This window comes from Corapipo altera, unplaced genomic scaffold (genome assembly GCF_003945725.1).
Source record: "Corapipo altera isolate COAL_440 unplaced genomic scaffold, ASM394572v1 107, whole genome shotgun sequence".
NCBI lineage: Eukaryota > Metazoa > Chordata > Aves > Passeriformes > Pipridae > Corapipo > Corapipo altera.
Window position 1 is genome coordinate 386,283 of NW_020885017.1, and position 25,992 is coordinate 412,274.

Below are 25,992 nucleotides of genomic sequence, written 5' to 3' on the forward strand. Positions count from 1 at the left end.
GATGGGGACTTGCAGTCGGTGAGCACGGAGCGGGCTGTGCAAGGTGAACGGAGCTCTTTATTCGAACTCTGGGGAATAAGAGCTCCGTGCTGTGGTTGGTTTGTACCTTCAGGGCTGTCGGATCCCTGGCAGTGGAGCTGTATCACCTGGGCTACTCAGGTCGGTCCTTCTCCTCAGCTCAGCAGGAAGATGGTTCCAAGCGCGGGTGCGAGGGTTGTGTGCACATCCAGCGGTGTGTGTGGAGAGCTTGGGGTATTCACCGTGTTGGTAAAGGCTTGGATATCGTGGGTGGGCCTGCATTCACCCAGGCTTGTAGGTGAAGGAAACATGGAGGCCTTTTTCTCTACAGTTCCTAGAAAACAAAGCTGCATTTTCCCTGAGGGTTCTGCCATACCTTGCCTGGTCTCTGATGTGCTCGTGGGTTTATTTGCTGCTGGGTTACTCGTTGAAAATGGATTATTTTGAGCAATGTGCTAGAAGAAAATATTATTGAGAGGCCAAGGATCTTTTATTCACAAGTAGTAGTGGCTTTCTGAAATGTTGTTTGGGTAAATTAATGCTGTGGGTTTGGTTTTTTTTTTTGTTTTGGGGCTTTTCTTTCCCCATGAGTTATGAATCACTGGTGTATTGTTTTGAATAGGAGACTGCCGACTGTGGTACCTTAAAACAGAAAGAGATTCCATGAAATAATAGAAGCTGGAGTTTTCCTTGTAGTATCAGAAAATGTGTTTAGTGATGTAGTTGGTCACTGCTGTGTATAAATATTCAATAACTGAAGCATTAAGGAAGAAGCATTGTAGGCATATAGGCAATCTGTTTTTAAAAAGGCTTTCTGTATCCTGAAGTGGGTGCATCAAGGATCAGAGTTTTTTGTTTGCTTCGAATTATTACTGTTTGCATTTTTGGCAGTTTTTTGGTCATTTTATTTTGAATCTCGATGTTTGAGTAAGAGCTGTCTTGTGTTTTTGTTTTAGGATGTAGTAGAGGCCAGTCAGTGCCATCAGGATTGAATTGTTGTTGTGAACAATGGTGTGAGAATGTTTGTGGGCAGTCTCTGACAGAAATAGCTTTACTGCTTGCTGCTGTAGGATTCCCTACTGAAATAGTTGATGTGGGCCTGTGCAAGTGCCATCTCCTAACAATCCTAATGTAATGTAGACCTGGTTTATGAGTGGATCCTGAGAAATACAAATTTTAAATGTCTTTCAAAAGACGCTTTCAAGCAAAAGATCTGTATTCTCTATTTTAACTTGATCTGTAGAATTTTTTTGTTGGTGGGTAGATGGTGTTCTGTTGGTGAATCTTGGACATCCTTAACAGTGTCAGTGTGGCCTGGAGCTTAGTGGGGGATCAGCAGCTGCCTCAAAGGCAACACTCATGTAGTTATTGGCATTTTTGTAGCAGTTTTATCCCTGTTTCACATGGAAATATTCCCAGGGACAATGTTCTAGGTTGAGGCTGAGCCATGGGATATGGGGGGTGGGTCAAAACTGTTTGCAGTGTTTCACTTTCTGTTCCAAGTCAGTGACTGAATTTCAGTTCTGTGGTACTTGAAACAAAAGTTTAAAAAATCAGCCTCTAACCAATCTGGATGTAAACAATTTTTTTTCCATATTGCCAACCAGTAGGATCTGCAGTGTTACTGTAAACCCAGAATATTCTGCCTTTATATCAGTAAAGTCAGCAACAGCAATGCTGAAGCACAACTGCTGTTGATTTATCAAAAATAACTTGGGATTTTATTTTGCATCTAACTTACATAATGGTTTGCCAATACTTAATTTGCAAATATGGTGACATACTTTTTTCATCTTAAATTATAAGTCAAAAATTATTGCTGAGCTGAAAGCATAGTGACCATATCTGACTGTTTAGGTCTTTTTTTTTTTTTTTTTTTTTTACCTGTGAATTGTCCTTGCAGCACTTTGTGCAAGAAATCCTTATTTTATTATTTACCTGAATTTGTCTTCTGGCTGTTCAAACAGATCTTGTGCTGCTGTTAATGAACTTCTGGAAAAAAATAAAATCATAGGCCTTGAGATATCAAGAGGTATCTTGAATATTTTAGTTATGTTATGAACGTGTAGTTTTGCTTCTCTCTGTGTGAGCAACATTAGACCCCCTGGCAGTGAAATAATTGAGTCTATCACATCAGTGTAATCATGGTCTGCTTAGCTGGAGACTTGTGTGTTTGCTGGTTTGTTTTTTTAAAGATGGGTTCCTGTGCTGTGTTGCCATGCTGAACTAAGCCAAGCTGTGCCTTTAGTGATTTACCCTCTTTTAGTGAGCACTTTTTACAAACAACACGAATTTAGCAAATGTGAAAGGTGCTTGTCTGGCAGCTCAAGGTACGATCTGTGTGTTCTGGTTGATGCAGTGGAGCCATCAGGCTTCCTCGGTCATGGCTTTGTCACAGCGGATCTGATTCCCACTTTTTAATTCTGAGGGAACTTCCAAGCGATTATAAGTGAGTGAGTGATTGCCTATAAAGAGATTAACGATTAACTTTGAAATTTCTCCTTTCTCACCACCTGCTTCCTCTTCATATCTGAGGAGTAACACCAGAGTTCAGAGCGAGCCCTCCAGTCAGGGCCAGTAACAGCCTTGGCAGGGCAGGGGGAGTTCCCACCTGGAGATCCCTGTGTGTGTCTGCTGAGGGATGGGAGGAGGCAGCCTGGCACAGAGACCATTATCAGCATTACTTGCATGGCTCTGATTTATTTTTTTTTTCCATCTTATTTCTGGCTCTTCTAAGGTATATAGTCATTCATGTGATTATAGATTAAATTTAACAAACCTACAGCTTAACACTAAGTGGGAAATGCACAGGAATGTTAATTTATAATGTTGTTCTGCCTTTACAGTATACACTTGTGAACCAAGTACGTTTTCCTTTCTGAATAAAGTTATTTTTGTTTGTGGTGCCAGTGTTGATTGAATGAATGATGGCAGGTAACTGAAGAGCAACAGCAAACTCCAGTATTCAGCTAAAGAAATTAATATTGATCTATGATGTATATCTTAAACCTAGATTACATTCTAGAAATCAAACATATTGCAAAACATGGTTCTTCAGTAGCTACTCCTTCAGATTTGAATGAAAAGAGAAACTCGGGTTCGATGGTTTCTTGAGAGGGAGGGGTTAGTGTTTATGTTTGGAAATGCATCTGAAGTAAACCTGGAAGTGACAGAGTTTATAAACAAGTAATTGTGGAAATTCCCCACAGTGTTTTCAGAACATGCCCAGTGTTTGGGCTGAGAGGAAATGAGTTGTGTGTGCTTGAGGCTTTGTTGCTGAAGGCCAGTGATAAGGATCATTGTTAAGGATACTTGCTGTGATGGGCAAGTGGGGAGAAGTCTAAGTTTGGTGAGTTGAAGTTAAAACAGCTAATTACTAGTTTGCCTGCCTAGAAGGATTGCATTATGAAGAATATCACTTATATCTTAATATTAAAACCCCCAGATTCCATGTCACAGCCTTATCTGAAATACCTACAAGAAACACGTGATGGCAATTTTTTGACTTTTTGTGTTCTCCATCCATCAGAATTATATTTGCCATTGCACTGACTATTTTTGTGCCTTGGAATATCCAGCATTTAGTGCTGTAATATTTCTGCCTTTGGTCAACTAAGGAACTTTTGTTACTATGTATTTCTACTTTGTTACTGATTGTTTGCAGAGGGTGCAAATGTATTTAAATCACAGAATGTATCACAAAACCTCATGGAGTAGCCTTTGCTTTTTGAGGTATTCTTTTTGGTGAAATGTGTCTTTGTGTCCTCCCATGCGTTGTGCAGCTTGGTTAGAGCGGATACAAAAGTACATATTCATTTTCCCAGCACTGCTGAAATCTGTCCTTAGCAAAAAGGTAACAAAATCAGGGCTGAAGGCTGGAATTCCCCGGAAAATGTTAAGATACTTGGTACTTTTGTGTGTGTGTTAAAATTTGTACATGGCAGTGTGAAGAGACTTCTGAGTTCATTGCTTTTTTCTGGCTGTCCAACAGTCTAATGTTCATCATTCTTCATCTAATCTGGGATTGTTTGCCACTTGCTGGGGAAATGTGCTGCCAGGTCTGTCAGATCTAGAGAAGGTTGAGCACTTCAGGTGAAAGAAAAGAGCTTAAGTCTTATTCTCTTAAACCTAAAATAGTTTTGTGCTTGGCAGCCATGATCATCACATGTGTGCTCCCATGTGTCAGTGTATGATTTCTGAAAAAAAGGGTTTGTAGTTACAAGGTTTGAAGGAGCCCTGCATCCCTGACTCTATCAGCTGCTGAGCAGCAGGTGTAGCTGCACAAGGAGCAAATCCCTGACCATCTGGGTGTTACACCAAACACTCCTTGAGTTTGTCACTTCACCTCTGTTTCAGTAGGTGGAAGCAGGATGTGAGGGATGAGAACCTGTTCTGTTGAAGACTGACCTAGAACTAAAAGGTTTATGGAAGGGTTTGCTTCGACTTATCACATGCAGTAATGAGAGATATTATACCATTATTCTGAAGCTGATAGAAGTGACTACAGCCATTCTTAAATGCTGCCAGGAGGTCTGGCATGAGTAGGACAGAGTCAGCAGGAGGCACCAGCAAATAAGAACAGATGCTGAAGTTGCTGCAGGGGAGGCCTCTGTGTCTCGGGAGAACGTGCTGGAGTTGTTGCTCGACCCTGTTCACTCAGTGCTCATGGACTGTTGGTCTGCTCAGTTTCTTCAGGGTTATTTTTACCTCACTCTTGGTGCATTTCCCTTGTTTTCCAGTGTGCTTTATCTTCCAGTGGTCTAACTTACTTGAAAAATGTTTCTGCTCAGTTTATCCAGTGACAAACCATTTTACCTGCACATAAGCAGTAAACACTGGTCCCAGAAGGTTGGTTGTAGCTTTCTGTCTCTGCCTCATGTCTGTTTAGATTGTAAACTCCTCAGGACAAAAGCCTTGGATGTATATTACTGAGCATGCAGAGGCTGGGGTAAGAATCTTTCCTTGGGAATTTTCTGTACACTTTAGATATTCCTTAACAAATCCAGACGTTGCTTCATTGCTGAATGATGATTATGATGATTACTTTCCCTCATATTACTTTTCTGTGAAAGAGAAACTTGGAATTTAAAAATTTGAAAGTCAAAAAAGAAGTTGTCAGAATCAAACCAATAAGTAATGGCCAATTTAAGTGGGAGGAAGATGCCCTGTGCTCTAATACACCAGCTTAATAAGTCTTGCTGACTCATCAGGAAAATACATTTTACTCTTTCTGGTAGTGAGGCATTTTAATGATTATAGTCTAGACTAAATACTACAGTGCCAAACCAAAAAAACTTCCTGTGGGATTTTCTGCTTACCACTTCAGACTCCAAGAGGTTTGTGGAGACAGGGCACCTTCAACAGTGGAGAGGAAGATAATCCTTGACATGATGTAATACCCTTTTGACAGGATATGTGATTTTACACCTTCATATGCCAGTCCGAGGAGCGATCCTGGTGTTATGTTCTTTATTTTCCATTTTAATCATGCTGTGCTAAAGCAGCTGAACTCAGTGCAGAGTTGTAGCAATGTGCTCTCTTGTGTTGGAAATGCCTGGATCTTCCTGATGTTGCAACGTGGTGAAGAATTCCCTGAATCCATCCATCGGTTTCATCCTGGTGTTACAAAATGTGGAATATGTGACATTTACTTAAGAAAGGATGTTCTTTGATCTTTGTGTACTTTCAAGCCTAATCAATAAGAAGGAGATGGCAGCTAACAGGCAAGCTCTAACTGATGTCCAGGTCTTAGAAAAATAAATTACTTTTTGGTAGAATTGCCTTGTTAAGATTTAGGGCTTGAGTCGCTTCAGTGACCTCAGACCTAGGGGGAGGTTAACAAAGCTTGGGAAGAAGAATCTCCACTGATAATGGACACAAAGAATGTAGAATTTATGAGCCACGAGGACATGTGGCAGAACTCCCAAGATAAGGAAGAAACTAAAAAAGCCAACTCAGCAACTGGGCTGGATCAGCTCTGATGGGTAACAGGGAATTCCGGCAGGGGGAAGTTGCAGCCACTGACCCCCTGTCCATTGGAGACTGGGAGACTGGGTCCAGTGAGGGTGGGCTGGAACAGTGGGTTCCTCAAAGATACCTTGATTTCAGAGCCAGTGTGTTGGGTCTCAATCATTTTTCCTCTGTAGAGACAAATATAGGTCTGTTCCACTTCATGAGAAAGAACTGTGGTTCAATCTGACAGGATCCTTTTTGTTGTTGTTGTTGTTGTTTAGGTCTACAGTAATAGAAGTGTGATTTTAAAAAGGATTTCTTTTCTTCAGAAGTGCTGTTTAGCTCGAAAATCCAAGAACTCAGAATCTGTCAAGTAGAGTTTCTGGTTGCCTGTACAACCCTCCCTCTGTGCTTGATGAGAAGCTTTAATTACACAGTTGTGCACAGTTTCTTCATTTGTCATTTTAACCACTCTAGACTGAGTCTGTAACTGAACTTAAAGACATGGATAACCATAAAGCAGGTATTTCCAAGCTCTTCAGTTGTTGGATTTAAAACCCAAATGCCACTTTGATATTTCTTTGTAATACCTTTGCACAAAACCCAAAGATATTCCCTGCTGTCAAACACCCAGTTGAAAAAAAGTAAAAGCTGCTTTTAACCACCTCTGGTCTTGGGAGTGTTTTTCTTTCTTTCAAACAGAAGACAACCTATGCTTCTATTTGATTTAAGAGCACAACAGATAAAAATCAAGTTGAATATTGCTACATAAGATTTTAAGAATAGACATTAACTGTATCTTTCCTTGTGACAATTTGTGGTCAGCTTAGTTTCCTGAGAGGTTTTTGGCAGGTATATCAGATTCTTTGTTGTGCAGAAGAGCTGGTGGGTGCTCAGTTTGTTCTGTGTAATCCTTCACCACAGCTTTTAATGTTGGAGAGCAAACATTGATTTGTATGTGAAATACATAGTTACAGGCAAAAATTATGTTGCTGTAATTCTTGAATGTTCTCTGGCAGTAAGTTTGAAATTTTTTGGTCTGTTTTGCAGCTGAAATGGTTGTTGGTTTTGTCAGAATGCACAATCACCATCACATCTGGATGTGTTTTAATTGTTCATTTTGAAACATAAGTAAATAAAAAGAATTCTGTTGTTTATTATTTCATTAACCAGGTTCATTTTTCCTTTGAAGGGAAAATGTTAAAACATTTCTGTGTTTAACAACACTAGTCATGCATTAGTGTCTGATCTGTGAACCTGCAAGTAGATGTGTAGGGTCTGAGGGAAATGCTGGAGATCCTAGACAGACATCCCATTTGAGCTGAGCTCAGGAAAGGAACTTAAGAGTTCCTTTCTGCTGGAGTTCCAGAGAATCTGGAACATATAATAAAATCAATAAGGTTGGAAAAGACCTCTAAGGTCATCAAGTCCAACTGTTCACCTGACACCACCGTGTTCAGCACTAACCCAGATCCCCAGGGATGAATTGGTGCTTTCAGAAGCCTGGTTCTGTGTCAGTTGTAATGGAAAGTGGTAGGAAGCTTGTGCAAAGGACTTACTTGTGGTCAGAGAGGGGGAAAAAATCCCTTGAATAATCTCACTTCTTCCCACCAAATCCAGCTCTCAGTTTCTGGTTTAGTGCTGGGGTTTTTTGTCTTCCCCTACACCAGTTAACAGCGTAGGAGCAAGGAGTTTAAAACACACTGCAGTGTTCACTTTTTTTGGTAAACTGGATGCAGGATCCACACTGTGGTTTTATTTAGGTGAATGCAGTTTGTTTTGTAGGGATTTTTGTGGGTTGGTGGTTTGTTTTTTCTTTTTTTTTTTTTTTTCCCCTCTTCTTCTATAATTTTGTATCTGAAAGCTCCAACTGAAGTTTTGGTTCGTTAATGCCACCATCAAAATTCATGACTGACAGAATTAAGACCCTTTTAGGAAGTAGATAGACTCACACTTGGCTCTTCTAATACATCTTTAGTTTTTCTCTTTACCCTCGTCAGGAACTGATAATTGAATTACCCAAACAGTGATAAGGTAATTACATTCCTGTAATGCAAACAAACTACAGTTTTATATCCTGTAATTACACAGGTTGAAAGAGACCTTCAAAGATCATCTGGGGCAATCTCCTGATGGGAACAAGTCCAGGTAAAGCAGGTTGCTTGGGGCCTTGTGCAGTTCATTTTTGAGAATTTCCAGTGATATTTCAGTCTTTCTGAAATGGGTTTTCTGGATTGTCCTAAAAGCCTCTGTTATGTCATCCTCTGACTGAAGAAAGCTTTGTTACATAAACAATGAAATTGGTTTCTTCATGCTAAGTGCCATTTCTGTGCTTAGTAATGGGAGGCAGATCTCTTCCTGCCTTTCTTAGTTTCTCAACAAACTGGAGAAGAGCCTCAAGCATTAGCAGAGTTTGAAAAGGACGATTTTCTTAAATTTTCTCTTTTTTTTTTTTTTTGCACTCGTACAGTATTTCCATGAATTTTTTGAAGATTAAAAGAAGATAGAAACAAATATTAGTGATTACACCAAAGACTAATTCTTAGACTGTGTAGATATTCTGTGCTGAAATACCACATCAGAAACTGGAATTAAACCATGCAGGTGTTTCTGTAGTGTCTCTGGTTGAGACTAGTTTTTTCTTCTCCAGAATCATCATCCATGACAGACTAATAAGTTTTATCCATGTTCTGTGTGGTGATCTCAGATTTATGTTTAGATTGGCTGAAAGTGTGTCTTTGGGATGAGCTCTGAATGTTTGTTTTTATGCATCCATTGACTTCTGTAGGACTAATTATATAGTTACAGTTGTGCTTGGATGTTTTTGGCTTAGACTTTGGTTGGCTTAGGCTAAAGCATTGCTAGAAAGACTGGCTAGGAAAATGTCTATGTGTGACAAGTTAGGAGAGCAGTTCTGGATTTTGCAGGGTGGGGGATGTGGTTTTATTTGATCCAGTTTCTGAATAAGGTTTTGAAGCACTTTGAGCAAACAAAGCCTAACACCAATATCCTGGATCAGCAGCATATTTTTATGAAAAATATTACAATATCAAGAGGAGGTTCAAGTGTAAATTTCTCAGCTAAACCTTGTTTTCAAATTCAACATGCAGTGTGTGTAAAGTGTGAATATAAAACGACTGTACCAGTTTAAATAAAAGGCCAGTCTGTTCCATCAGCATGTTTCTGGTGGTAAGCAGTAAGGCATGCTTAGGGAAAAGTGCAAAACCAAGGCAAATGGGATGTTAATACTATTTAACTACCTTGCTGCACACTGCTATAACCTGACAGCTTGAGCTTTTTGTTTTTCCTTTTGATCATGGCTTAAATTTATACAAGATAACTTCTTATTTCTAATAGCTTCCCTTCCAGGCTGACTGATTTCCTAAAATTCTTTCCTTTTGATCTTTCAGTATATTTTCTTTTAGTCGCTGTCTTACAGTCAGTAAAGACATTACCTTTTTCTGTCAAAAAAACCAACTGCAACCAACTTCTTCATATTTTTCTAGTTCCCTTTTTAAATTTAACCTTAGTAATGGTGTAGTTCTCACATTTATTGTTCCTGCAGAGATAGTGGATTGAAATACTGTGATCCATGAGCAGACATGGAGAGCTTCTTCTATTTAGTTGTCACATAACACTCCCACTGAGAGTTTTCCAGCCTAAACTGGTTAAGCAAAGGATTCCTATAATCTCACTTCTAGAGGAGTTGTCATCTTAAATCATCTGTGGTTCTGCATTTAGCAGCTCTCCTTGCTCCTCCAGTCTATTAACCCTTACAAAACCATTCTCAAGTGCCAGCAGCTTGCTTATATTTCAGTTGAGATGATTTCTCATTTTCTCATTTCACTGGAAGTCTGTCTTGTTAACAGAGGAACACTCTACTCCAAAAGTTTCTTACCATATTTTCTTGGCCATCCATTGTGGTTTTAGTCTTCAAAAAATACCTAAATTGCATAAACTTCACATTTACATTTTATTTAGCAGAATAGACAATATAATCTCAAACTTTTTGCTTGTTGTGAAAATATTTTTGGAGTAGAAACAATTTTTTAGTTTGGATAAAAATAGCATTACTTGTTTTTAAAAAGCTGTAAGTACATTCAATATAAGAATGCTGTGGAAAGCCATAGACACTTGAATCTTTCTCCTTAGAAAAATCTGAACCCCTGGGGCTATTTTAATACTGCTTTGGAATGAAAAATTGCTTGGCAGAGAAGTCAGGCAGTCTCCCATCACTTTATTTACCTTTTTATTTTATTATTGACGGATAGTGCCTGCCATTTCCTATTTTAATAGGACTTCTGGGTTTCATAACAGAAGAGTGTAATCCCTGCCCCACAGCAGGGCAACAAAAAGCATTGTTTTCAGCAAAGTGGTTTCTACAGCAATACACAAATATTGTCAGCTTGGTATGTGTTTGCTCCTGCTGTGAAGTTGTGTGGGTTTTGTAGGAGGGTGCACTGAGGGGCTTCAACCAGACTGTGCCAGTGGGATTTTTGTCAGGCCAAGCTGGAAACCACGGCTGGTTTTATATTGCCTGGTGAGTGCTGCACCCCTGGGCCACTCACTGCCCAGAGCAATCAGTTGGTGCATCCTGTAGTTGTTGTCTGTCCTGCCTCTGGGTTTTGTTTCTGCAGAAGAAACAGCAAAGCTGGTTTTTAACCTGTCTCTTACCCAGATGTGTGGTTGAGATGTGGCTGGATGCAAATACAGCAGCAAAGTTTTCGTGGTGCCCAGGAGTCTTTCAGTTCAAATAAAAGCTACAGTGCTGCTCTTGGGGTTGGTGGAAGTAGAGTGGATTCTGTCATCTGTGTTTTGTGCTAGACTTCAGTTCCCTTTGCAGCTGCTGCTAAAACCAAATCAGGAAGAGGCTTAGAGCAGTTTTTTTCAGAATGGGGTTGTATCAAAGGCTGTTCATCCTGTGGTGGAGGTTGTAGAACCCTGCCAGCAGTAAAACTGTACATCTTCTCTGCATGCAGCTGTCTCAGTCTGCTGAATATTAGAACAAGAGAGCGTTTGTTTAAACTAAAAGGGGTTTTGCAGAAAACTTTCATGTGAAAGTTGTTATTTTTCTGTAACATTTTGAAAGTTGATGTGATGGAAAACAGAAAACAAACCTCACCCATTGTGAAAACTTTCTCAAGCTGTGCTAATTTTTTTAATAAGTGTTTTAGTTGGACTGTTCAGTTTTAGTTAACTTTATTTTCACACAGTTCATGAAGAATGTCACTCCTGCAACGTAGCTCTGTCTCTTTGTGCCTCTTGCTGGTAGAGTTTGGGAAGTTTGGCATCAGCAGAGCAGGCCCTGATCTATAGGAAGACTTGGTGATACTTCAGTTTGAGAATGTTTCTTAGAAATGATGGAGTGGCAACCAGTTAGGTCACAAAATGTCACATATTCTAGACTTCAAGAGGTAAAGTTGAGGCTACTGCCACTGGAAGGTGATCATGGAATCATAGAATCATCTGAGTTGGAAAAGACCTCTGAGGTGGTCAAGTCCAGCCCTTGATCCAACCCCACCCTGGTTCCCAGCCCATGGCACTGATGCCACATCCACACTCCTGCCTTAAACACCTCCAGGGATGGTGACTCCACCAGCTCCCTGGGCAGCCCATTCCAATGGCTGAGCACTCTCTCTGTAAAAAATTTCTTCCTAATATCCAACCTAAATCTCCTCTGGCACAGCTTAAGACCGTGCCCTCTTGTCCTGCTGCTGGTTCCTGGGAGAAGAACCCAACCTCCACCTGGCTCCAACCTCCTGTCGGGTACTTTTAGAGAGTGATGCTGCTCATGGTTGGTTTGCCAGGCTGTTCAACTCTGTTTGAGCCTGACAGTGTCTTTGAGCCACTTTTCCAATTGCTTTCTAGACTTTTTGCAGAACTACATGTTTGTTCAGATGATAATGTGATGGGAGCTGAGCACAGTTATTCCATGTGAGTGTTAAAAACTGAGAACTAAAGCCTGAAATAGCAAGGGATCTGTATTGCTTCTCTGTTAAAAGAGTTTGTTCAGCGTTTCTGAGAAACCACATCCTTTTGAAATATCTTGGGTTGGGAAGCAGAGTTACTTTCAGAAGAGCAGGCAGTTGTTCTCCAGTAAATATCTCCAGTAAAGGTCTTCCCAGGTAGTTTGGGGGACTTCTGATGATACAGGTTTTGGTAGTTAGCTGATAATTTCCAGGATTCTTAGGTCACATCTCATTTATATTTTCTGGACCTTTTCAAGGACAGCCAGAGGTGCTGTGCATATTGGTAATGTGCTGTTTTGTCCTAACTTCTGCATGCAGATTTGCATAATGCAGTCATGCATTGTCAGAATAACTCTAGCTCAAGTATTATGTTTCTATTGTCAGAGATATCTCCTCTTGCTGCTTTTAGGCAAGGCTAAATTGCATCCTGATTTTTATAGGTAATTGGTTCTTGCAACTTTATCCTCTCTTTAGCTAAATCCTAAATATGTAGCTGGAGAAAGTCCCAGTTATTGTACTTGCAATAAAGAATATTTTTTAGAGGAGAATTTTAGTTCTTAAAATAAATGGTAAGGCTTTCTGGGGAACTTGGCTTTAGCATTGCAGATATGTTGTACAATGACATTAGACTCTGATGTAGCTGTCAAACAGGAAAAATAACGTGGGCTGGGTTTGTACCTTGACTTACTGTTGTGCCTGGAGTTGGAGGGGAAGAAATCCCAGAACTGCACAGAACAAAGACTTGATAGAGGAGGGACAATCCTAGTTGATATTCAGTGTCATTGTAAATGTAACTGTGTAGTGGGAAATGTATTTTTGAATTCCTGTCATTCTTCTATTTTCTGTTGTAATTGCATATTAAGCAATAATCTTTTAGTATCTTAAGTCTCTTTTGTGTATTAATTATATGCAGCAGCATCTGCTAAAACTGAATTATTTTACACTTCTTGCAACACCTTAATTTTTAGGAGTATGACAAGAATATCAGTGAGTACTTTTATCTCCTCTTACTGCAGGGAAAATTTTGACTAAAAAAGGATTTTTTCTTTTTTCTTTGCTTGTAGATCTTTCAAAGAACAGATTTACTGAAATTCCTCCTGATGTCTGGCTGTTTGCTCCATTGGAAACTTTAAATTTGTATCACAACTGCATCAAATCCATTCCAGAATCTATTAAAAACCTGCAAATGCTCACCTACCTTAACATTAGGTGAGTAATGGTGATTATTTTTGATCCTCTGTAACTTATCTCATTGGGGAGTTGGCCTTTTGCTTCACCAGGTCATTGGGTTTGTTTTGATGTTTGCATTGAGTTTCTTTTTGATGTTATGCAACCAGACAGTGTTCAGAAACTACAGGTGTAAAAACTTGGTGCTCTCAAGAGCATTCTTTACATCCACTGCTGTATTGCTCTTTTTAAACTTGGAAAACATATGGTTGGATCTTCTCACAAGAACAGAAGAGAGATACGAGCTCTGGAAGGAGAGGGAATCTAAAAGAACCCACCTGACCTTGTTTTCCACAATATTCCTTGTTTCTGGTATTGACTACATAAGTCCAAACCAGATTTCTCAGTTAAGAGCTATTTAAATCCCTGAAACCTGCTGTGTCTCAAAATGTGCAAATATCAGTCCTCAGAGTGATAATTCAAGCGTGATGTGCTCTGTGGCAATTCCAAAGAGGCTTAATGTGAGCTAAAACTGCAGCATTTTCTGAAGGAAATTTGGCCCAACTTCCTTCAGCAACAGCCCATTTCTCTTTTGATGGTGTCTGAGGTGCTGGATTCACTTCTTTGCACAGGAAAGGTTTGTGGTTCTGACTGAGCTTTGCATGTTCTTTCAAGAATTGACTCTCCTGACCATCCTTTTCCCAGCTGTGCTTTGTCTGTCTCTGTGCTCATGTCCAGGGCCTGTTTTCCCAGTGCAGGAACACGTGGGCTGTGGGACTGGGGAACAGGCTCAAATCCTGCCCTGCTGCTTCAGGTGCTTTGTTACAGAAGAAAACCACATGATCCTAAATTCTGATTTTGGATTCAGATGGTGGAAAAAATGTATTGTGCAATTCATAGTAAAACAGGCAGCTCCTAAAAAAAACCCAAACTAAAAAAAAGGAGGAAATCTGTTGAAGTGGCACAGGGAACGACTTTCATTGCCACATTTTTATAATCCATTCAAAAAAATGCACTTGCACATTATATTTTTTATTCTTATGCTCTCCAACTGAAAAAGCCTGGCATATCTGCCTGAAATACAACATAAAAAGAGACTTAATGCATACCTCTATCAAAAACTTATTTGTATTCACTTAGAATTAACAGAATAATACATTGCTTTCATAGAGATACTGTTGGAAGTTTCATTTTATGGTATAAAAACTGCAATCTGTCTTTGAAGCTGAAATGTGGCAAGGACATAAATTTATGTTTGTTGGTTTTGCAACCCTATAAACTGCAGTCATGGAGAACATAATCTAAAAAGATTAGGGTTTTTTAATAGGAAAGCAGTGCCTTGGTTTTTTTTTTAATAGGAAAACGGTTCCCTGAATGTCAATTAAGCACTAAAACTTCCAGTTTTTTCATAATATTGTGTGACCACAAATATCAGCACTTAAATTATTTTTTGTCAAAAATAGAATTAGTTCTACTTAACAGCAAGTACTGGTTTGGTTTTTGTTTGTTTTTTTTTTACTTTTCTACGTGAAAGGAATTGCTTTCATACCACACTTGAACAACCTTATTTTCCAGTGACTTCTTTTAAATTTACAAGTACCTTATTGGAAAAACTTGGTGTATTTCTGACAGTGGAAGTCCAAGAATGTTGGTGGTTTTTTCGATAAGGATTTAAATCAAATAGTGGGTAACAGTGTATTTCGTGTGTACAAAGCAGATACATGTGATGTCAAACATCATTTTTTTAATGGACTTCTCTGCACATTTCAGCATTAGATTCTCTCCTAGCACATACTCCTTTCATCAAGCAAAATTGGGACCTAAAATTCACATACCTGAGAGAGGCTGTATCTGGTGAGGAATTCTTGGTGGAGATTGTAGCTGAAATGTAGATGAAATCATAGTAGGTGGAGAATGTCTTCTGTCATAGGAGAAAAGTTGTGCAATGTGCATCTCAGACTCCCTTTAAGGCTTAAAAAAAGGAGATTATAATCCAGCCTTGCTTGTCCCTTTTTCTTTCTCTCAAGTCGAAATCTTTTGTCGACGTTGCCAAAATACCTGTTTGATCTTCCACTGAAAGTTCTGGTTGTCAGTAATAACAAACTGGTCTCCATTCCAGAGGAAATTGGGAAGTTGAGAGATCTGATGGAGCTGGTAAGTACAGTTGTGAATCTTTATACTTAAAGTAAACTTATAAGCAGTGTATTTTCAGTATAATTATAGATTAATATTTTTAAAATACAGAACTACAAAATTTAAATTCAGCTACTGTGTTTTATTGGGTTTTGAGATGAAATTAAAGGTAAAATATGTTGTATTTCAAAAATAAGGTTAAACAGAAATCAATATGTTGGGTCAACTAAAGTTTAAGGGAGGGGCTCATAAATAAAATTGCTTTTGAGATGATTTCATAAATAAAATTGCTTTTGAGATGATTTCATTTGAGTCCCTTGCTTGTGTGTTGTTAAAAATGATGAATTTTCTGTTTACCTTCTTTACAGTAGTCATAATTCTATTTATTTGCTTTGTATGTTATCAGGAATATTATTTCCAGCTAAAGAGTTCATCTCTATGTATTCTGATACAAGTTCTGTCCGTCAGTCATTGTTGTGTTGTTCTGTGGGTTGGTTTTTTCCCCCCCCTCACATTTCTGCTCTTTCTTTATTTTGTTTGGGGTGAATGGAATGATAAGCAATATTCACAATCTGTGCAACACGTGGCATACTAAGATTTTGTGCTTTGTCATCCATTACTTTTTCGATATTTTGGGCTTTTCTGATCATTGCTCCCCGTTAAGCTCCCGTGTTTTGGAGAACTGTGCAGAGTCATCCACTGACCTGGCACTTGCACTGGCTCTGATTTTTTTTTTTTAAAATTTATTTATTTTTATTTTTTTTAGTATGTATGGTTTCTGTGATCATTACAAGGCATCCTTGTCCTTATCCTGTTTCCACAGTAGCTGTGTATTCCCTGGAGAGTCTTTTAATATGATCTTATATCTAAGCTATAAATCAACATTCTTTTTTAACTTACAAATACTCTGAGACTTTCAGAATATTTGTGAGGCTTTTCTTGTGTCCTTTACTCTTTGGTGAAACATTCCCTGTGCTCCCTTCAATGTCAGAGGATTTCAAGGTGTCATCACTGCCTTTGTTTACAGGAAGGGAATGTTTTTCATGGTTGCAGTTGTGGTATTTTGGGCTTATTTTCTGAAGTTGTCAAACCTAGAATGCATCCTTGATAATGCAGATTAGGGACATACTAGAGAGAGTTTCATTCCAGTACCTGTGATATACCTGTCTAGGACATAAAAATATATTTTATACATTTAAAAAAAAAGTTTATGACTGCGCCTTGTGCTCGAAAGGTGCTTTTATGAAGGGAATCCCATCTCAGCTGTGGTGACATGGACAAAAAACTTGGAATGGATCCATGATGGTGCATCCCAAGCAGCCTGTGCTTCCTGGGACCCCCAGCTGTGTGCAGGCACCGTGGTTGCCAAAAGCAATGGGCAACCCTTAAGCTGAAGCTCTACAAGTCTGTAATGAAGGGGCCTGGATTAATCTCTTAAGGCCTGGCTTAGTTGCTGACTCAGCTTACCTTAAAAATCAGCTTCCAGGTTTTCATCAGACAGATGTATCTCTCTGTTGTCTTGTCTAGGAAAACCAGAATTCTCAGAATTCTGTTTTATTGATTTAGAATTCAGAAGGTTTAGAAAGATTCCTTAGCAATGTGGTTGTTTAATCCCTCTGGTCTACATCAATTAATATTAAATTACTGTCAGAAATAGCTGTAGTCTGTGTGCACTTGGTGCAGCTTTGTCACTCTCCAGTGCTTTTATCCAAAAAGTTGGTGAGCCCCTGTTGTTGCTCTCTGTAAATCTTTAGTTGTATGGGTTGGCTGAAGGTTTTCTAAGGAAAAAGAGTTGTTGGAACAGGGGCAGAATGACAGTCCCTTGCCAGCAGTAGCACAAGAAGATTTTTTAGTTGATACAGGAACTACACCAGGAACTCGTGATTCATAGTCTGTAGTTTTAATCTTAAAACCAGTATTTCATCATTCATTGATGTGACTTCTTGAATTGAATTTCTGAAACCTGAATCATTAATAGTGAGGCAACAGTGAGATCTGTTATGGTACCTCCTCTCTGTGGAAAAACCAAGGAGTTGGGATTTTTCTTTTATCATAGCTTTGATAGCAGTATTCCTTTGTGTAATTTCATTTCAGATGTTCACTTGATGTATTAATCATGTCTTTCTTAGGATATTAGCTGTAATGAACTTCAGGTCCTTCCCCAGCAAATAGGAAAATTGCAGTCACTTAGAGAATTGAACATAAGAAGAAACAATCTCCATATGCTGCCAGATGGTAAGCTACTCATCTTCTTTCCATTGATGTAGGTAAATTAGGTGAAGTGTTAAGAAGATAACTGATGCCTTTTTTTTGTTTGTTTGTTTGTTTTCCTGAGTACAGAACTAGGGGACCTTCCCTTGGTAAAGCTGGATTTTTCGTGTAATAAAATTACAGAGATTCCAATTTGTTACAGAAAGTTACGTCACTTACAAGTTATACTTTTGGATAACAATCCAATGCAGATACCACCAGCACAGGTTAGTATTGAAGTATTCTAGCACAGAAATTTACTTTATCATCTTAGGGGAAGCTGTTCTAAGTTATACCAATCAAGTTTTCCTGGTTTTCAGCTCCTACTGGGAAGTGGTGGGTACAAATGCAGTGTACAAAGTGTTTCTTGGGGTGTATTTTCTGAAGACATGCAGTGTAATTAAGATTTTTATTTGTTCATTTGTTTCCCAACAGATATGTTTAAAGGGTAAAGTACACATATTTAAATTCCTCAGCATCCAGGCGTGCCTCAGAATAGACAAAAAACCAGATTCTTTGGATCTTCCATCATTAGGTAAACGAGTCCCCTCCCAGCCACTCACAGACAGGTGAGTAGTGGGGGTTTTGTTTTATTACAGATAATACCTGTAATTTCAGTACTTTAATTGTTCTTTATTTAGGTGCCATAGTATTTATTTTCTGTGACTGGAAACTTAATTGCCTCATCTGAATTGCTATGAAAAGTTTTCATTGTAATTGCTAAAGATGTAGAAATCAGAACAAAGATGTTTAATAGACCAAAGGTTTTAAATTTATTTATTGGAAATCTCAGCTATTTTATTCAGAACAGAAGAGGAGAATTGCCCATGAATGTCCTGAATATAATTAGTCTGTTGGATGGAAAGTCTGCCTCCAATATATATATTAAGGGAAACTAACTAAAGCCCACAGTATTTCACAAATGTTTTTTTTTAAATTTAGTTGAGGTCAGAAAGTGAGGGATGTTTTGTTGGATTTTTGTACTGACTACCCCTTGTGCAAAAATTCTGTATCAACAACTGTAGCTGAGTATAGAGAGCATATTTTGAAAAGGATGTTTGTTTTCTTTTAGGAAAGGAACACTACTGTTACTTTCATTCTTGTGTGGGTTTTTTGTGTTTTTTTTTTCTTACTGTAGCATGGAGGACTTTTATCCCAATAAAAATCATGGACCAGACTCTGGCATTGGAAGTGATAATGGGGATAAAAGGTTGTCCACCACAGAAGTGAGTATTGTTCAGTTAGGTTTGTAATTTCTGGTTTTTAGACCTTTCCTTTGTATTTTGTATCAGTTGAGAAATTCCTGAGTTGCATTTAATATTCTTTGAGTGTCTGTACAGTTGAGTTTAAACCATATAATAATATAATTTACATGTCAGTTCTGTACTAAAAGTGAGTGTCTTTGCAGCCATCTGATGATGATACAATCAGCCTTCACTCCCAGGTATCAGAATCAACAAGGGAACAGACATTAAGGAATGACAATCATGTCATGGGAAGCAAACTCGATCCACAGAAAGGTAATACCTGTTGTGCATCTGTCATTTTAGGTAACAGAAATACTTGGCTTGGGTAATATAATGTAGGAAAATGGCACAAAATTGTATGATATGGGTTGGCATTGTATTTTCATCATTTCAGAAAACAATGTAATAATCACAAATAGACAAGGCTAGAGAGAAAGAAAAGATTATTTCTAGCTTAAGGAGACACAATTTTATGTTTTATCTGTATCTGACATTTTTCATAAGTGCTTAACTCTCTTAGGAGTAACATTTGGTCGAGAGAACTGTTTAATATCTTTTCTGTTCTTCACAAATCCTCACTAGACCAGGAGACCTATGACTACATTGACCCAAATGCAGAAGAGGGAGCTCTTCCTGAGCAGGGAGATGCACAGATTGGCACATTGCTCTCCTATGTCAAGGTACCATAGATTGACAAAAGAAAAACTGTTCAGCAAGCTTAGTTTTATTTTTTCTTAATTCAATTCTAAGGATTTTTTTTTTTTCATTCTGTTTAAGGAACGGGGAAAACATCCTGAGAAATCCCAGAAAATAGAACAGAATGAGGACTGGGGAGATGAAAAAAGGTAAATCTTGATCTTTTTGGGTAGGTTTTGCTGGTGGTGACAGGGGTGAGATTGGTTTTCTTTAAGTTTCTTCCTATGGAAGAAAGAAATCTCATATTGAACACCAAGTACTTGGACAGAAAATAAGCTTAAAGGCAGTGCTGCTTACTTGTCCAACAATGAGCCATTTCTGTGTCTTGATTCACTGAAGTCAGGTCACTAATGTTTAATTTTTCAGGCTTCAGAAAGAACAGCTGCTGGCTGAAGATGATGATGAACTCAAAGAAGTGACTGACCTGAGAAAAATAGCAGCCCAGTTACTGCAGCAAGAACAAAAACACAGGTATTACAATATTAGCTGGAATAACTTGTGTTAATTTATTCTGTAACCTCTCTTTACCCAATAGCTCCTGACACCTTATCTTGAGAACAGTTTTTTCCAGCTGTTAAAACAGTTAAAAGTTTATCTGACTCTGTCAGATGGCTACCCTGTGTTTCTTTTCATAAAATCACTGTCTAAAGAAGCAACAATAAGCCTCCTATGGAGAGGAAGAGATGAATGTGAAAGTCTCTTGATTTCCTGATTTGATGTATGTTAACTTTTTTTATACTTTTTTTCTTCAAAGTAGTAGACTTAAGTGGGCTGGTTGATGCTCATGTAACATGATCATTGGTAACATGTTAAAATTACTTTCTGAGTTTGTATGAATTACAGAACCTGCATACAGTTTGCTTGTGACTGGTTCTTCTTATTCAAATACAAGGTGATTTAGGTGTTACTTCCTCCATTCAGTCTGATGAGAGTTATAAATATCCTATGAACTGAAGGGGAACGTTGTTTGAACATTGTTCTGTCAAATGACAGTATGTCTGTGTTATAAATACATGTAAAAATAAATCATTTCAACTGCCTGCATTTCTCTGCTTCATGTTGGGCATCTCAACAGAATGATGCTTGAAAGAGAGCTGCAGAACAAGCAGCAGGAATGTAGTAGAACAAGTAAACAACTGTGTAAAATGTAGAACAGGAAGGAATACCTGGAGCTACATAAGATGTGGACAGGTGAGGGTAGGAGCAATGTTCTGTGTGGTTCCTTTACCAAGCAGGCAAATACTGTGAGGCACTTTGAGAGTAAGGTCTTTTAAGGAAGTTAAAAGTTGTGTCCCACAGTAATGGATATAACTTCACACCAGCTTAAATAGTATTTTTATTTCTTTTGGATTTCTGTGTAATGATGAGACTCTGCACTGCCATTTTTCTTTGAAGAGAGTTGAAATACATGTGAAGCCCTGAGGGAAACTGAGATTCTGGTACTATGAATTGCAGGGCTTTAAAAATTCACCAGCATTTTATATTAGGTAAATATAGTAACAGTAGTGTGTGTGTGAAATATATAATAGACTTTACTTAGAACTCCATGCTCTGCATTCAAAATTTGGTTGTTCACATAAAGAAGGGTAAAACAGGAATGAAATCTTCATGCTAATATATTCTTATTACCAAAAGTATGAAAGTAAGACCAAGAATGCTAAATTTTCTCATAATAATTTATTACTAAAGAGAGAATGAACATGTTTTTCTTATCTTAAGTTTTTATGTGATGGTTATTTATGTTGCATGTGGGTCTTGTTTGATTAAGTATTTCCTGGTTAACTAATCATTTGAAATTCCAAGCCACTCCTCTTCTGAAGCACTGCAACTTAAATTTTACTCCTCATATGTTGTTGTGTCTTAATGCAATGATGTTGCTGATGGTTCTTTGTCTTGAATCATGCAGATGTATGCAGTCTTATTTGTTCTTGTTTTACTTCTTAATTTAGCATTTATATTTTAAAATTTGCTTAAGTGTCGTTAGGTACACGGGGACAGAATCACCCCTATATAAAATTTAGCCCTGGTTTTGAATCCATGTTTTTTAAACAACAAGAAGAATAATATTTAGTATTTAGTGAAGATCCTGTGTTTATTCATGGAAAATGTTCAATCACTAAACAGAATCCTCAGAAAAGTTAAACATCACAAAATAATTCCTTACTAATCGTGTTTCTGTTCGTTCAGTGTGTGCTTTTGCAATATTATGCAGTCTCTTTTCTTTTTGCTTGCTATGCTAATGACTTCCCTGTCCTCTCCCATCAACCTATCCTGCTTCCTCCTTCCGTCTTTGGCTTTGGTGTCCATGAAATGTGAACACAGACGAAGGCCCTTAAGCTATAGAACTTCATTCAGTGAGAAACTCTTCCAGAGGACAAGGGCGGCAGGACGTGCATCCAGGTATAAAGGGTTTGTAGAGCCTCAGTTTGCCAGGGTTCAAATGACAAAAGGAACAGTTTTGGCCATTTCTAAAAGAAAAACGGAGCGAAAGGATTGGTTGAAGTTAGCCTAAGGGTTTGTTAGCAAAAATAGCTTGCAATATGTTTTTTGTTCTTTAGGATGAAATAGTGTTAAAGGGAAATACTTTAGAAGTTACCTTGCCCCTCACCAGGCAACAGTTGTGGAATGTCAGGAGTGAGAGACCAAGAACTGTAATGCTTTATACAGACAACAAGTGTTCAAAGTCAGCTTTTGCTAAGCATTGCAAAGCAGTTCTCCCATTACTAAGGCTGTATCTTAAAAATGGTAATCACCACCTGGCATACTCCATCAACACGTTCATAATAAGCTTAGTTCATAATAAACCCAGTCATTAATTATATACATGCTCCATAGAAACAGTGTGTTTATATCTAAATATAAATGAAAAGTCTGTTTATACATATATATATGTTTGAATTTGCTAGAATAGCTTTCCCTTACATTTCATGTAATGAGTTTAAAAAAGGAATGACCTGTGTTACATACAGTCATTGCATTTACACTATAGTGTCAGTTTTGGTGCAAGTTTTGCATCAGAGTCAATTTTTTTTCTTTTTTAATTTTAATGGTCTCTTGCTACAATGTCTCTGAGAACATAAAGCTAGTTTAAATAGGGATTCTCTCTAAAAAATTTATGACTTTAAAATAGCATGTTTATATGCTGGTTTGATAACCAGTGCTCTGAATATTATTTTTTGTGACAGTTTTCTCAGGCTCCAGTATAATTTAATTCTGGAATGCACCCTCAAAACTAAGTTTCTGCAGACCAAGTATATGGAGCAGATGCTGCAGACTGAATACAGCAGACTTGGTTTACAGGCTTAACTTCTCATAATCCCATTACATTGAGGGTCACACAGTGAGAGACTTAAACTGCAAATGAGATTGCTGAGCTCAAAGTTATCAAATAATCAGAGAAGTTTGATTGAAAAATCATCAGTCATTTACAGTTAATGACTGTACTGCCCTATGTAATGGTAATGAAATACAGAAAGGTGCTTACTGTTTTACTTTGTTCTGTTGCATAATCGATTGTGTTCTGGTTCTTTCTGATTCTTATTCCATTCTAGTTCTCTCTATAATTTGGCCTAAATATACTTTGATCACAGTTCTGCACATGAAGTCAGTGTTGAAGTGTCCTATCACTACCTTCAAGAACTCAGAAGTTTTCATTCAAGTTACTTTTCAATGTTTGGTTTTAAGTGTTACTGATGGTTTTGTTATTTTTAACACTTAAAACATCCACAATAGCTCATATCATCTTCCTGTGCACACAGACCTGTGGTATGTATTTGTTTCAGATGAAAAAACATTTCTGAATCTACATTTAGGCTTTTTTTACTCATTACCATTTAGAAAAAATGAAATCTCCATTGGTTCACTTCTGTGTTAGACTTTTCTTTTGTTTTTAGTCTGTGTTTCTGCGTTTTCCAGCTCTCCTTTTTCCCTGTATTTCCTTTGCACTTGCAGTGTTTATTACTAAGATACCTTCTGACCTCCTCCTACTGACTGACTTTTTTTTATGCTCAATCTGTGTATCCTTTCTGGTCTGCTTTAGACTGATTATCTTTTGTCTTTTAATTTTAGTGACCAATGGGGCTTTCTGTGTTGAGGGCAGCATAACTTTACACAGGTGTGAGATCTGTTGAAATAGTCTGTACTTATGGAGACAAATAAGAGGGAACTTCATTTTGATTTGAATTATCAAGTTTTGCTTCCTTAAAATACAGAACTTGAAATAGTTCAAGAGCTAGAAAGAATATTGTTGATTCAAATAGAAGCAAGAGTGGGCATGAATTTCATATGTGTAAACATATCTTAGTTTTATGGAAGATATTAATGCTGAAAACTTTTCATTTACAGGAAATGTTATGCAGTGAAAGTAGCATATTCTAAGAAAAAGGTTTTAAATATGTATTTTTTTTTCTTTCTAGGCTTCTTAATCACTCAGTTTCAGTAAACACAAGGAACAGGCCAAAGCAGCCAATGGAATCTGAAAAATGGTATTGATATTCTTAAGTGTATCATAGCTTTCAATATTTTAATAATTACATTTTTGTTAATTGTGTTGCTGCTGCCATCTTCTGTCATAATGTTTTTAGCTCACGGTGAGATTGAAGGTACAAGAATAATCTATTCTTGAGCTTCTTTCTCTTAGATAACAAAAAACCCAAACCTGTTCTTTTGAGCCTTTAGGAAAGTTGGTGTCATCCAGAAACTAATCTGTAGCTCTGATGATGCTGCTGATTATGGCAGCAATTCAGGTGCCTAAGGATAGACATTCATTTCCAGTTTAGACATCCAGTCCCAGTCCAGAAGGTTGTATCTCCTCCTGTAGGTGACAGTGCTGTGCAGATGTGTCAGATCCTGTGTTACACAGGGTGGCACTGCAGCTGTGCTCAGGCATCTAAATTTTCCTCCTTGGCAGTTCTTTTGGGCTTTTAAGAGCAGTTGGAGAAGTGTTATTGGGAGTTCAACCTAAAAAACCTTTATTGTTTGTGCAGCATGTGTCAGTGAGGAATCCATTGTCTGCAGGAGCTGTGCTTTTATGCTTTTCCTTTGAAATAAAAAAAAAACCCAAACACATAAAAGCCTCCACAGAAAACAAAAACACCCCACAAGCCATCAACAACCGAAAATACCCAAAGCCTTGTCTTTAGGAAATTGGGTAATCACAACTTCCCATTTCCCTCCCTAAGGAATCATAGATGAGTTTTTTAAACAGTTTGGTCAAGAAATAATCAATTTTCATACTAAAGAGGGACAGCTTACTGGCATCCTCCTAATGAGAACCCCATTCAAAATGCCTTTCCATACACTGACCAGCTTCTAAACCAGCAGTTGGAGAGGGAATGAAATGGTTGCTTGTTAAAATGATAGAAGTGAATTTCACAGAAAGATTTAGAAGAAAAACTTGAAATGGCTTTAAATGTGAGCATTTTTATTTTCCTGAGAACAAGGAAGTATGTGTTTCAGACTGTATTTTTTTGACATTTTGCAGTTTCACTGTCCCATTTTGAAATGTTTTTCCCTGCTTCAATAGTATAAGCTGCTTCTTTATTGTGTAGAACTAACAGTGAAATGAAATATGTGAGTCTTCCACACATTTAAGAACAGATCTTTTGTCAGCTTTGCAGAAAGTTTGTCACTGGTTGCTTTAAGAAACAAAACAATGAAGGTGCATTAGTAAATCTCTAAAAGATCAACATCCTTAAGAAGCAGTTTCATGTGAAGTAAAGTGCTGTAATGTGTAAGGCCTATTGTCAACTCATGGTAAAGGAGAGTGAGGTGATTTGAGATTCTAAACCACATTTTGAAGCTACTTTTTAAGTGTTCACTTTTTCTTTTATATTTTAAAGTAACGTGGTTTTACAAAGTAGTACATTTCCTAATGCCTCCCATCTTACTTTTTAGTGTCTCAGCAAATGAAGTGAATTCTCCAGTGTCCCCATACAGCTGGCAGGTAAATACTCAAATGGAAATGTGCTGGCTTTATATTTGAGTGCTTTTTTGTTATTGTTGTTGTTATTTGCTTGGTTTTGTCTTTATGACAGAAAACTTACATGCATTTATATGGTTGCCTACACACATTATGGTGGAAAATATAAAACCTTTGAAGAGCTTATGCCTCGAGATAATTTGACTTGGATGTAAGGGAGGCTTTTTGTTTTAATAGCATATGGTACCAGCTTTAAGATCTTGAAACTAATGAGACATAAGTTTTGCTTGGTTTTAGTATTTCTTTCCATATGCATGTATTGCCTCACCATAATGTTCAGTTTGGTTTATAGTGTAAATTCTAAATGAATTGAATTATGTAGGCCTTTTATTCTCCATACCTCAGTGAGAAGCTTGCATGATATGATAAAATTCCAGTTAAGCTGTAAGAGAGTACTTTTTTATTATTTTAGGTTTTAATCTATCAGTTATTTACAATGACTTTAAATGCCTTCATATTCCAATAAGAAACAGTTGAAAATGTTTTAGCCTTATGAAACTGTCTGCTCAGATTGTCTGCTTTTAGTTTTCATAAAGTAGACAGTCATATATATTCATTATTATTTTAATAATCCATCTAC

The 25,992-nt window shown here is 37.7% G+C and overlaps 1 protein-coding gene across 3 annotated transcripts in view; it reads left to right on the plus strand.

Annotated features, from left to right (window-relative positions):
* Positions 1-25,992, plus strand: part of LRCH2 (leucine rich repeats and calponin homology domain containing 2) — a 46,067-nt gene that overhangs the window by 970 nt on the left and 19,105 nt on the right. For 2 of the 3 annotated variants that reach the window (XR_003531679.1, XM_027667668.1), the window contains exons 2-14: positions 13,004-13,148; positions 15,134-15,260; positions 17,369-17,474; positions 17,580-17,716; positions 17,925-18,058; positions 18,628-18,715; positions 18,898-19,009; positions 19,319-19,416; positions 19,514-19,581; positions 19,799-19,903; positions 21,755-21,832; positions 23,848-23,916; positions 25,328-25,376. Coding sequence is in view for 2 of the 3 variants with exons in the window: in XM_027667668.1 (XP_027523469.1) it covers positions 13,004-13,148; positions 15,134-15,260; positions 17,369-17,474; positions 17,580-17,716; positions 17,925-18,058; positions 18,628-18,715; positions 18,898-19,009; positions 19,319-19,416; positions 19,514-19,581; positions 19,799-19,903; positions 21,755-21,832; positions 23,848-23,916; positions 25,328-25,376 (1,316 nt within the window). In the remaining variant the exon portion in view is untranslated. The remainder of the gene's footprint in view (positions 1-13,003; positions 13,149-15,133; positions 15,261-17,368; positions 17,475-17,579; positions 17,717-17,924; positions 18,059-18,627; positions 18,716-18,897; positions 19,010-19,318; positions 19,417-19,513; positions 19,582-19,798; positions 19,904-21,754; positions 21,833-23,847; positions 23,917-25,327; positions 25,377-25,992) is intronic. The other variant, XM_027667669.1, reaches the window with a different exon arrangement.